This window comes from Diceros bicornis, chromosome 7, assembly GCF_020826845.1.
Source record: "Diceros bicornis minor isolate mBicDic1 chromosome 7, mDicBic1.mat.cur, whole genome shotgun sequence".
NCBI classification, from domain to species: domain Eukaryota; kingdom Metazoa; phylum Chordata; class Mammalia; order Perissodactyla; family Rhinocerotidae; genus Diceros; species Diceros bicornis.
In genome coordinates this window covers 76,235,113-76,247,900 of record NC_080746.1, presented here as the reverse complement: position 1 = coordinate 76,247,900, position 12,788 = coordinate 76,235,113, and the positions used below count along the sequence as shown (strand labels likewise).

The window sequence follows — 12,788 nt, the reverse complement described above, 5'->3', positions numbered from 1 at the left end:
AAGATTTTGTTCCTAAACTCAATCATAACAAGGATCAGAGGCAGTAAGTTTGGAAGGGTATTATCAACAGACATTTGAGAAACCAGGTTTACCTTTATTAAAGTCTTGTTTAAAAATGTTGGAGTGCAAAACCATGTAAATGCTGCAGCCAAATGATTTCATTTCCGTTTTTTCCACTTGTTGGTCCATATTTAAAAATTAGGTAAAGAGAAAAGAAAAACTGAAGAAAAATAAGAAAGCTTCTTATTGAGTAATATTCCTTTGAGGATAAGAAGCTAGTAAACATGACAAGGTTTTCCTGACTGTCTTGGCCATCTTGGATTAATGAGTTTAGCTTACGGAAACTGTCCTTCCCGGATATGGCACCCTGGGCACCTCGATCATGGTGGGTGTACTAGTGCACACCTGTTTGTGTGTGGGTTAGGGTCTAAGCAAGTAACGTCTGGAAGCAAAAATGCTGGGCAAATGATTCACTTTTGCTGGTTAGAGGTGAGGTCAGAAAAGTTACTGTTTAGTTATTTGGTATTTTACTTTGAGGTTACTGGGGATTCTCTCTTTAATATAAATGAGCTCCCTTTTGAGTTATAGGAAATAGTGATCATCAGTTATTGCTGTTGGGAGATAAATAAAACTGATTGTCTTAAGTGTTTAAAGATGGTTTTAAATCAAGTAGCGTATACTAGTGCACTTAAGATACTGGCCTAAATTATTCATTGAATTATCAGATCTAGTGGGTGTACAGTATTGATTTCCCAATAGTAGAAAAATTATGTCTTATTTCCTAAGGATTAGGTTTAGTGATCAGATTCTACTTGACATTTAAATGAGGTTTTGCTTAGGATTTTTCTCAAAATCTCTGTTACCTTTTCAATTGCTACTGATCTGGAATTGTCAAAGGGCACTTCTGAAATCTGACTCTGCATCAGTAAAGGTCAGTCTTTGGGGACGTGAGCATGGCAGTTTGCCACAACTTCTTCTTAATCCAATGCTTGTTATAGCAGGTATAAGGAATATTAAAATTTCTCTTAAAGATGTTTGAGGCAAAAATTTTGTTTGAAAAATGATCAAGAAGAAGATGAGAATCTTCCACCAAATCTTTTTTATTTGTTTATATAAACAGTCTCTTAAAGTGTCAAGGTTCATTGAATTTTGAACTTTAATCTGGGTTTTGCTTTTTTGGCTTTCATATTTCAGATCTTAATTACAATTCTCTTCTTTTTAGAAATTAGAAGGTTTAAAATGTTCAAATATACTGTATAATAAAGTCTGCTTGTGCTAGAGGAAAGGACTGGGTCTAATCTTGGCATTTCTAGCTTCCTCAGGTGAACTCTGACCTTTATAGAAAGCCAGGCGACTGCTGCCTCAGCTTGGTTCCCATTTTGAGTGTTAATAGCTTTAGCTGGAGACTTATTTGAAAAGACTTACTTGGTGCTATATCGTAGCTTTTGCCTTAACGTATTTTATAAGAGAAACAGAATATAAATCCAGGATTTAAATGTGTTTTTTTAAAACCAGGGATTTGAAAATTTAGATCAGTATAACTTGACCCATTTTAACGTAATAATTTTAACAAAGTTTGTTGATGTGTTTGTGTGTGAAAAATCCAGGCTAGTTATAAAAAGACCCTTAAGCCTTTAATAGTTCAGACAACTTCTATACAAATAAATGGAACACTTGAACTGCTGCATATGATTGACCACATATTTGAATGCCTAACTATATTCATAACCATTTGGGTCCCTAATTTCTGGGAGAAGGATTGTTCTATCTCACAGGAACCATAATAAAATTTCATATAGGATATAGTAAGATAAATTCTTTTAGAAACAAGTTTTAAAATTCCTATTGTTAATGTATCCTTATCATAAAATGGGGACTTAATGAGATACCATCTTTACTAGTCGTTATTTTGTAAATCACTCTTTGGGCACAAAAGTCTAACCTCTTATAGAAATTAGGCCTTTTTGCTCTCTTTTAAGGAATTAATAAATTAGTACAATATAAGAAACTAGAGATTTTGATTTGGCCTAAATTCTGTCCAAATGAACAGCTAAGTCTTTAAGTCATATTGAGTCTATGGAAGGTTCTCATGAAATAAGAGTTAACTCTGGTATTTTTTATTATGTGTATTTAGTAAGTGAGGGAAAATGTTACCTTTCACCCATCCTCATTTGAGGTAGACTGACTTATTCTACAAATTGCCATGAATGGCAAAATTCTTGATTAAGTAAGAAAATGCTCCCAGTTAAGGACCTATAAAGTTTGGGAAGTCCATAAGACCACCCTCACTTCTGACACCAATTGCAAGTTCAGGGGTGCCCAAGACCACCCTTAGGTCTGATAATTCTCTAGGACCCACAGAACTCACTGACAGCTATTGTACTCACTGTTATGGTTTATTACAGCTAAAGGATACAGACTAAAATCTGCTAAGGGAAGAGATGCATGGGGCAGTCCAGAAAGTTCCAGATATGAGGTTTCTAGTTGTCCTCTCCCAGTGGAGTTATTATGCATAGAGTGTTGCCAACCGAGGAAGCTTTCCTGGGCCTTGATCTCCAGAATTTTTATTGAGGCTCGGTCACATAGACGTGAGACTGCCCATGTGACTGACCTTTAGTCTCCAGCCCCACCAGAGGTTGAGCTTTTAAGGCATGGCCCAAAGCCCATACCATAAATCATACTGTTAGACTCTCTGGTGTGGGCCAAGGCCCCCAAGTAAACAAAGACACTCTTATCAGGCAGGACATTTCAGGGCCTTAGAGATCCCCCACAGGGGCCAAGGGCAGAAGCCAGACCTCTCTTTGGGTAAGGTAAATTCTTTACTGCATCAGACCAAACTATGAAGTATTTTGTCTTAACTTTAAAAAATACCCCAGAGTACAAAAAAGAAAAAGGTATATTTTTAAAAGATTAAGATCTGCCAAAAACTTCTGCCTGATATTGTAATTTCAAGATGAGAAGGGCAGCCTGGAGCATTGGAAAAGGAGGTACGTGCTTTACTTAAACGTGGGTTGGGTCACCACTCATGTTACAAACCAGGAATTGTGAGGGATTCCTATACCTTGAGATCTTTTTTTTTTTTTTCAATAGAGAATAGGTTAGAAACTTACCTTTGGTTTGTATTTCAAAAGGGGTAGGTTGTTACAGAAATAATTTTTGTTTGTTTTTTTGGTGAGGAAGATTGTCCCTGAGCTAACATCTGTGCCAGTCTTCCTCTATTTTGTTTGTGGGCCGCAGCCACAGCATGGCTTAACGAGCAGTGTATAGGTCCGCGCTCAGGATCTGAACCTGCAAACCCTGGGCTGCCAAAGTGGAGCATGCGAACTTAACCACTACGCCACCAGGCCAGCCCCACCCCTACAGAACTAATTTAATATTTATTCCACCCTGTATTAAGTTGTTGCACTAAATTTTCTCAGATTTAATTTCAGTTTGCATTTTTTGTAATCTAAAAAATTTGTGAGAAATCAAAATTATAAATCAGTTTTCACCTCCATGGCAAACCAAAGCAAGTCAAAGAGATGGAGTTATGGTAATATTTCCTGGTAAAATTTGGCTGCCCCGTTGGGGACAGGAACAGTGTCTTTAAAGAATTTGACTCTTGAAGGGCCTAGCACCGAATTGTGGTAGCTGCTCAGACAGAACTGTTTGAGTAAATGGAAGCAGTGATAGTGCTGAAATCTGTGATGTTCAAGATTTCATGCTGCTATTCACTTTTCAACACCCTTTCCAACACATGCCCCTTCAAAGCAATAGAGCTTTAGAAGTTTAGTCTTCTGATTTTCAGGTGGTAGAGATATTGATTAGATCTTTCATTTGGTTTAATACTACCTTATTTATTTTGCAGCTCATATATATTTGTGAGCAATTTCAGTAATCACCTTCTACATCCCAGCAGAATGTAAGAGAAGGGAAGGTTCCGAAAGAGCACTTCCTAAGGACTGCTGACCACCTGGGGCCTTGAGGTTCCTTTGCTCCAGGACGCCTCCTAGAGGATAGCTGATGCCATTGGTTTCAGGAAATCACTCAGCAGCAATGCTGCTCCTGTGTTTAGGGTTTAGGGTGCATAGTAAGAATTATACAGTCCCTCCCTCCAGAAAAGTATGTTTTTAATTTTTTATTTATTTATTTTTCCCCCAAAGCCCCAGTACATAGTTGTACGTCATAGTTGCACATCCTTCTAGCTGCTGTATCTGGGACACGGCCTCAGCATGGCCAGAGAAGCGGTGCTGGGATCCGAACCCCGGGCCGCCAGCATCGGAGCGCGTGCACTTAACCGCTAAGCCATGGGGCCGGCCCTGAAAATTATGTTTTTAAACTGATAAATATAGTAAGAACTGTTAAGAAAGCAGATTCTATTTGTTGTGCTGATATTCTGGGAATTAATTATGGCTAATAGAGGAAGGATCATTAGTGGAGATTAGCTTTAACCATATTTAATGACAGAAGATGGAGTCTAATATTCAAGAGCATTCAACTCTTTTTGTTATTTTAGAGTGACTTAGAGTTTGTTAATGGAAGAGGGAAAGCTGACTATAGAAAAGAGCAGAATCATCTGGGAGAGGTAGCTAGAGCCCCCAGGTCATCGGCAGGGCCTCCTGGAAGTTTGCCTTTCAGGGGTTGTGATTAGCATAACTTAAGTGTTGTAGCAAATGGAGACCATAATTTTAGGAAAGAGATTGGGATGTGCTGATAAGGCCAGCAAGTAGAAGTTTACAGTAGCAATAAAATAACTGGTAAAAAAAAACAAGAATCACAGATGGATTACAACAGTGTTTCTTAACCTCTTTTTCATTATCATCCCCCTCAGGAACCTTTTTAGACATTTTTTTCTTAATCATTCCCCCCATGAACTGTTAATACCATAGATTATACTGTATATCTGTTTATGTACTATATGTATAAAAAGAGCAAGATTTTTTTTTTTTTTTACCTCCTAAGAACCAAACTTCATCCCCAGGGAGCACTGTCACCCCCATTGAGAATGTGCATGGATTAGAGTGATGTTGGATAAGACTGGACTTGAACTCAGAGGAGGTAAGAACTAGAGAGAATAGAGTTTCAAAGAGTACCCAAGGTTTGGAGCTAGGAAGAGAGGTGAATAAATGGTCCTTTCCTTAGCCAAGAGCAGAACTCAACCAGAGCACAAGAACAAAAGCAAAGTGGACAAAGCAGTCATTGTTCATAGACTAATTAGAATCAGGAAGAAGAAGAGATGAAAGCTTAAAAGCACTGCTCCTTCGAAGGGATCTGGAGGAGAGCAAGTTGTCTTGCTGAGAAAGGGAGTTTAGTCCTTGTGAACAGTGAGGAGTCAGGCACCTGACTAAAGGGGTTAGGAGTTTTGTTCCGCAAGAAACAGGGAGAAGAGAGAGTGGGAGACTCCCATCTGATGTGTTCAGCTTCTTTGAAGATGTTCTGAGGATTTTTGCCTTTGTGTGAAGATGGTAAAAGAAGGCTTAGGGCTTTAAGAAAGAATCAGAAGGATTGAGAATTTTGGTTAGGTGTGGCAGGCAAGGCCATGGAGTTAGAGAAGCCACCTTGGCAGGCAGCCTGTATACAGGACTATGAGATGGACAAGGAGTCAGGGCTGAGGGGAGATGCTCACTGGGAGCAGGAGTGTAGAAAGAGAGGTCGAAGGTGCAAGAAGGAGTGAGTGGAGATATGAATTGGTGAATTCAGGAAGGTTGCTGGAGTCATCCTGGTGTCTATAGGGGAGGACATGTTAATAAAGAGGTGGTCAGAGAGGGGCCGGCCCCGTGGCATAGTGGTTAAATTCGGCGTGCTCCACTTCGGTAGCCCGGGTTTGTGGGCTTGGATCCTGGGCGTAGACCTACACCACTTGGTGACCATGCTGTGGTGGCGACCCACATACAGAACAGAAGAAAACTGGCACAGATGTTAGCTCAGGGTTAATCTTCCTCAGGAAAAAAAAAAAAAAAGAGGTGGTCAGAGAGGAAAACGATAAGAAAAATGGGAATGAGCCTGGAGGTGATGCAGTAGCTGGTGAATTGATGAGAACACTTGGAAAAAGTTACGTATTAAGAGGCTAGGGATGTGAAAAACGAGACCTCTGTTTTCATAGAGGAAATGTGGTTGCCCTCCAGCTTACAACTCTGAATTCTTCTAAAGCACAGGTTGTCTAAAAGAGTTAATACTTTTGCTTCTCAGAAATATGCAGTAATAAGCTGAAATACTTTTATAAAATCAGAAGTGAATTCTGGAAAGCATTTACTATATGGATTGGTATATTAGTAAACAACCAAAAGTAGGAATCGCCTCTGTGTGAACTCTGTAAGATGGAGACTGTTCGGGCTCTCCTCCGCAAGAGGTTTCCAGCAGGAAAGAGGGAGACACTTACAGGGAGAAGTAGTGAACACTGGGGGTCTGATATGGGGGCTCTTCCTTTCACCGTGTACAGGTACAAGGAAAACGTGGCCTTGGGAGACACTGTCTGTACTCATTTGCACTTGCAAAAAAGAAAATCCAAGTCAGAAAAAATGTAGTTCTTCTATGGTGGAAAAAAGAGAGAGAAAAAAAAAAAGCAGAATTCTAGACTTAGACTCTTCCTTTCAAAACTTGTGACACCTGAGAACACCAGAGTCTCCCAGAGTCATTTACAAAAGCCCAGAAAAGCACTCCGGGAAACCTAGGTATGGATCAGCTTCTGGGAGAAGACAGCTCTACTAATCAAAAACTAAAAAGTGGAGTGACCAGAACAGCTGATGGAGACGAGAGTTGTGATCAAATGGGACCCTGAAGAGCACACGTGGTGCTGGTTGTGGTGTAGTTTGGACAACACAGTTTCCTTTTAGAAACAGTGTGCTTTGGTACCAGGAAGGGGCTTGTAATGAATGGGGACATGAGTGGTGAGAGTTGGGGTACATTTCTGCAAACACATTAAAGGGTTTTTTTTTTCTGATCAGTGGATTCAATGTCAAGGTGATAAATTTTCAGCTCAAAGTGGAAGTGATACTTTCCGTCAGTCTGTAATCATTCTTTATTCGTTGTAGACAATAAAAGTCAAATATAATTCCCCACATGATATTCCATCATCAGACATAATTGAAAATCAAAATACCATTTCTACATTTGCTGATTAAGGACTCTCAGTGAAGAATGTTGATAGTATAAAGAGTATCCATACTTATGTTAAAGGAAGGACCTTTTGGAGAAAATATCTGAGAGACAAGTTTATTTGACCTGAAATGTGCAAGGAAATTCTATAAGACACTGGTCAGGAAGGGACATTTGGAAGAGGATAGTAAAGAATTAGAATAAACAAGTTTATCAGCTGTTGCATTTTCTGGATGTTGTTCTCTTTTGCTCACCTGTTATTTCCTATTCTTTTGGTAAAGAGTAAAGGGTAGCAGTCTTGCAGAGGGAAGCCTTAGTAACCTGTACATTACTGTAGGGGATCTCTGCCCGTTCTCAGTCCTCTTTCTGGCCTCTACAGTGGGTCCCTGTCTCCTTCATCTTCGCAGTGAAGCCTGAGAATGGGCTGCACCTGAATCAGATGTTTTCTTTGGTGCACATTTGCTGTCCCCTTTGTCGGAGATTTAGAAATAACTGAATCTGTAGGGACACAGCCTCTGCCTCATTGAGAAAATAGCTAAAGTAGAGAAAGCAGGTAAATATGGATTAATAGTAATCTCTTACAGGGAAAGTATTTCTGAATCAACTCAGATTTTAATGTTATTTTTGATGAAATTGTAACGTTTAATTTTTCTTTCCTCCCACTTTGCAAGTGTCAGCACATATTTTGTCCTGTTTTCTCAAGGTTCCTGTGAAAGGAATAGAAAGAGCTTGGAAAATAAGCAAGTGTTTTTTGCCTTTTTCTCCTGCAGGTCCCAGTAGGGATGGCACGATCAGCGAGGACACCATCCGAGCTTCTCTCATCTCAGCGGTCAGTGACAAACTGAGATGGCGGATGAAGGAGGAAATGGATCGTGCCCAGGCAGAGCTCAATGCCTTGAAACGAACAGAGGAAGACCTGAAAAAAGGTCACCAGAAACTGGAAGAGATGGTTACCCGTTTAGATCAAGAAGTAGTAAGTAACACATTGAATGGCTGTGATTTTTAGATTGAATTGTAGCCATGGCAGAATGTTCTATATGTACCTTGGTTACCCTGGACATTGTGGGGATGGTAAGAGCTCAGAAAATTACACGTCTTTAAGCATTTGAATATAGCTTCTCTCTAGCTTTGTTAAAAATGGAGACTGTGTTTGGAATTTGGTCTTTGATTGGGAGGTGGATGGTATTTAGAGCATTTTTGCTTGCACCTTCCCCTAGGGGATGATGTTTTGACCAGAGGAGGACTGTTTGAGTGCTTGATGTACCAGTTACTAGGAAATAACAATTTTAGAGAGCTCTAGCCATGATAAAGATCTGCAGACCTTGGGTGCAGACTAAAGGATCAGTTCTTTTTTATTGTTTCCAAATGTTGTTTGAGCTATATTTAAAGTCTCTTCAGTGAGCCCTTCTAACTTAATAATCCAGAGATATTTGGGTGACTTAAGAGTTATGTATAAATATAGTGTATGCAACCTTTAGCTCTTAGGCTTTCTCACATTTTTATCAGACTACTGTGCCCTGAAAAGTCAGCCCTGTGGCTTTGTTTACTGATGTAGAGGCACTAGCATAATGTGAGTGCCAGCTTCACTCTCCACTTTCATTCTTGTGAAGGAGCATTTATTCCAATAAATGTACATCTTTGGTGAAAGGTTCAAGAGTTATTGAATGTTTGAGGGCTTTTTGGGAGTGTGATTTGTAGGTACACATTAGTCTTACAGAATGGTTCTAGTGTGTGAAGTGAGCTTCGCAGTAGCCAGCTATCTTCAAAAGTTTGGGAAAGTAACACCAGTTCAGGTCAGAGCCTGCAGCCGCCACCTGCGATATCTCGTGACCACAGTTCAAGTGTTTGGGGTTCTGTGTGTTGAATCCTCGGTAAGGCTAGGGAAGTTATTCCTCTGTGGCAGGTGCCCACTTGTTTGGAAGAAGGACATCTTTTATGATTTTCATGTAAGGAATCTCCTGCTGGAAAGTATCTTGTCTGATGGCTTAATTTGCAATATCATTTGTCACCGACAAGTGTCAAGCTTATCACTGCCACCGAAAGTGCTCAGCTCAGGGTATTTCCAACATTATCCTGTTTCACTCGGCATATTAGATCACACCTTTTTCTCTACCTTTAACCAATGTGTTATTTGAAACATTAATCTCATCCATGACTTGTTTCAACCTTGCTTTTTTATTAGCTCATCTGCTTCTATGAAGTTGAATTGTAAATGTCTGATAAGCAGGTAATTATGTACAATTAGTATGAAGTCATCATGCTTGGACTGTTGTGTTTTCAGGCTGAGGTTGATAAAAACATAGAACTTTTGAGAAAGAAGGACGAAGAACTCAGTTCTGCTCTGGAGAAAATGGAAAATCAGTCTGAAAACAATGATATTGATGAAGTTATCATTCCCACAGCCCCACTATACAAACAGATCCTAAATCTCTACGCAGAGGAAAATGCTATTGAAGACACTATTTTTTACCTGGGAGAAGCTTTGAGGCGGGGAGTAATAGACCTGGATGTCTTCCTGAAGGTATGTCTTCCTCACTCTGCTTTCCAGGATTTTGGAACTTGTGTTTTGAGAGGCACTGACCACGAAAACCACAAACCAAGAGGGTTTCTCTGTAGGGTGGGTTAAAATTCCTTGTCTTCCCAAGTGACAGCGAGTGAGATATACGGCTGTGAGCAGTGTCTTCTCACCTACAGAGGGCTGAGGCTCCGGCTGAGTAGGGGAAGAAAAGTGGGCTAGTGGCTGCACTCCCTCCCAACCCCCAGGCAGCATCAAGCCGAATGTAATTCTTCTACCTTACTGCTGTGCCTGGGTGGGTCAGGAGGTATAATCAGGTTTCCATTGGTTCTTTCAGGTCATACCATCTAAATTGAGATCACAGACTGCCCCACTCCCATTGTTTTTCTGTTAATTTTCTTAGCGTTACATAATTTTAGACCTGTTTTTCCAGATCAAACAGCCCTGCACAGTATTGGGCTGCCCTACTGGTACTAGAGCCCTTCTGAGAGAAGGTTGTTTCAGGCTTAATGTTGTTATACAGACAGGAAGAAAAGGTCCAGTAAGCCAAGCTTGGCTGCTGCTCTCTGTTGGGTCATGAAGAGCATGGTTTTTAGGAATAGCAGCAGCCACCCTTGGATATGCGATCCCGCTGCTACTTCAGTGTACATGTGAGGCTGGTTGGTTCGCTTGCTGATGTTGCCTATCTCACCATGAGCGAGTGGCCAAACCACTCAAGGACCTGAGGCAAGCACATGAATGGCTAGGTATAAACCAGAGACCTAAGAGGGGACTCCCTTTCTGTGCACTGTCCCCCACTTGGGTGGCACAGCCTAGGGACAGATGGACATGGAGGGGCAAGAGAGGTGTGCTGTTTGCTGGGCACTGAACTAAAGCTGGCTTGTGCTGCTCATCCCTGCCCTTCCCCTTGTTTTAGCCAAGTAGGGACAGTCATAGTTACCAAAGTTTTTTGTAGCTTTTGTTAGGATCACGGTACAAGTTTCCCTGGCATCTTGGTTGTCTCAAAATGTAGCTCAAATTCCTGAGTCAGAGTCTGCAGTGTGGTGCTTTCCTTGTGAAGTAAGCCTTTATGGGTCTCAGAAGACTACTTTCTGTAACACAACCTGCCAGCATCAATCTAGTGGAGTTTAAAAAGCCACAAGTAATGAAGTATTGGTTCCAAAGGAAGGTTGATATGAGTTTAGGGTTCTTAGATCCCGTCTAGGTCACAGACTGTCTGATACTTCATGCCTGGGCCTGGATCAGAGCCATTCTAAACTGTTGAAACTTTTTCCCCCTCCCAGCATGTACGTCTTCTGTCCCGTAAACAGTTCCAGCTGAGGGCACTAATGCAAAAAGCAAGAAAGACTGCCGGTCTCAGTGACCTCTACTGACTTCTCTGAGATCAGCTGGAGATCGAGCTCTTCTTAAAGTATTCTTTTCTTCTCTTCCTTTCTCTTATCAGTAGGTGCCCAGAATAAGTTATTGCAGTTTATCATTCACGTGTAAAATATTTTGAATCAATAATATATTTTCTGTTTTCTTTTGGTAAAGACTGGCTTTTATTAATGCACTTTCTATCCTCTGTAAACTCTTTTTGTGCTGAATGTTGGGACTGACTATGCTAAATAAAATTTGTTGCATAATTTTTCTCTTCTTTATTGAACATCTTCAAGAAATATCCATGAAGCCTTAATAAGAAGCCTGGCTTTTAATTTAGCAAACAAAGCATAATATCCATTGTAAGTAAGTTGAAATTTAGCATTATTTATGGTATATAAAGTGAATTCTATTTAATATGGGATATACCACATAGAAATCTAAATTTTCAAATATTTGAAATTAAATGATTTGATTGACTTGTTTTGTGAAAGGTCCTGGGTGGTACCCTCCTACTGGTCCCTGCGTGGATTTGTTTCTTTTCTAGGCCTTTATGGTTCATAACCGTTTACATCAAGAAGGAAGGAGCAGAGTGGCAAACTATACACCTGAGAACTAATGGTGACTAGGTACAATGGTCTGGCGACTATTAAAGAGGGAAGGACAGTGTACACTGCCTCCCTGAAGTCTTTCTTACTTCCTGGTGCGTCAGTCTGTAGCCAAGATTGTGACCACCCTGCAGAGCTCATCCAGTAAGGTAGAAGTTTCTCTATCAAAATGAGAGAGCTGGAAGGCTCATGAGGTTACGAAGAAACAAACATTCTAATTTGAAATGTTATAAGATATTTAGGGGACCAGGCAGCCCACTCTATACTTCTCCCAAGAGAAAAATGACCAACTTGGTCTCAGCCATCACTGACAGGTTTATATAGTTTAGATCTTTTCTTAAAAAATTAAAACCCACTTGTAAAAATTATCAGAATAAAAACTAGCAAGGTCAAAACAAGGTTTAATTTTGTGTTAAGATTGGAACTAACATTTGGTTATTTTTGTGTATACATACTTTTATTTTTACATTGTGGACGAAGTTATAATTTTTTTATAGCACATAAATGAACATAGGTATCAGCCAGCCAAAATGAAAGAATTAGCATATACTTGATGAAAAGAATCAGAATTTCTGTAACACAGTAAACATCATACATTCTTTTGGACCCAGTGGCAATTATATGTATATATAAGGCCAGTACTGGTACATCACAGGTACCAAAACACCTTCTTTGATGTAGGCACTTAGGAATTGTAAAAAAATCAGTATCATCAACATCTGGATGCTAGATAAAAGAGCTGGAGGGCTAAATAGAGGAGTCACCCCTCCCCCTCTCCTTTTTCCAGCTTTTAGGAATTCAAGTTTATTCAAAAGGTTGACATATATAATCCTATAACTACTATCTCTTCTTTGATAATTTCAGAATGGTAGCTTTAAGCAACTTCCCCAAAGAGCTGCTCTGCTTTTTCAAACTAGCCTCCTCTTCAGGGGTCAGCTTTACCTTTAGGAGGTCTGTAATACCATTCTCTCCCAGGACACCAGGCACACTAAGGAATACTTCTTCATGTATTCCAGGGGCCCTGAAAGTAAAGACTTAATTATTCCTTTTTCTTGCTTACTTCCAACAAAGGTCTGCAGTATGAGAAACAACGGTTGCTGGGTGAAGGAGTATTGAACAGATTTTTAGTATGTATTGTGGCAGAAAAATAGACCACCAAGATAGATAACAATTTGAAACAGATGATTAGACATATTTATTGTTCAGATTCATCAGCCATCTCTCCACATAGG

The 12,788-nt window shown here is 40.0% G+C and overlaps 1 protein-coding gene across 1 annotated transcript in view; it reads left to right on the top strand.

Moving 5' to 3' along the window:
• Window positions 1-11,216, top strand: part of TSG101 (tumor susceptibility 101) — a 47,268-nt gene extending 36,052 nt beyond the window's left edge. Inside the window, exons 8-10 of the mRNA XM_058546115.1 lie at window positions 7,845-8,047; window positions 9,356-9,595; window positions 10,873-11,216. Coding sequence (XP_058402098.1) covers window positions 7,845-8,047; window positions 9,356-9,595; window positions 10,873-10,962 — 533 coding nt within the window. The 3' untranslated portion in view covers window positions 10,963-11,216. The remainder of the gene's footprint in view (window positions 1-7,844; window positions 8,048-9,355; window positions 9,596-10,872) is intronic.
• Window positions 11,217-12,788: the final 1,572 nt, after the last annotated feature.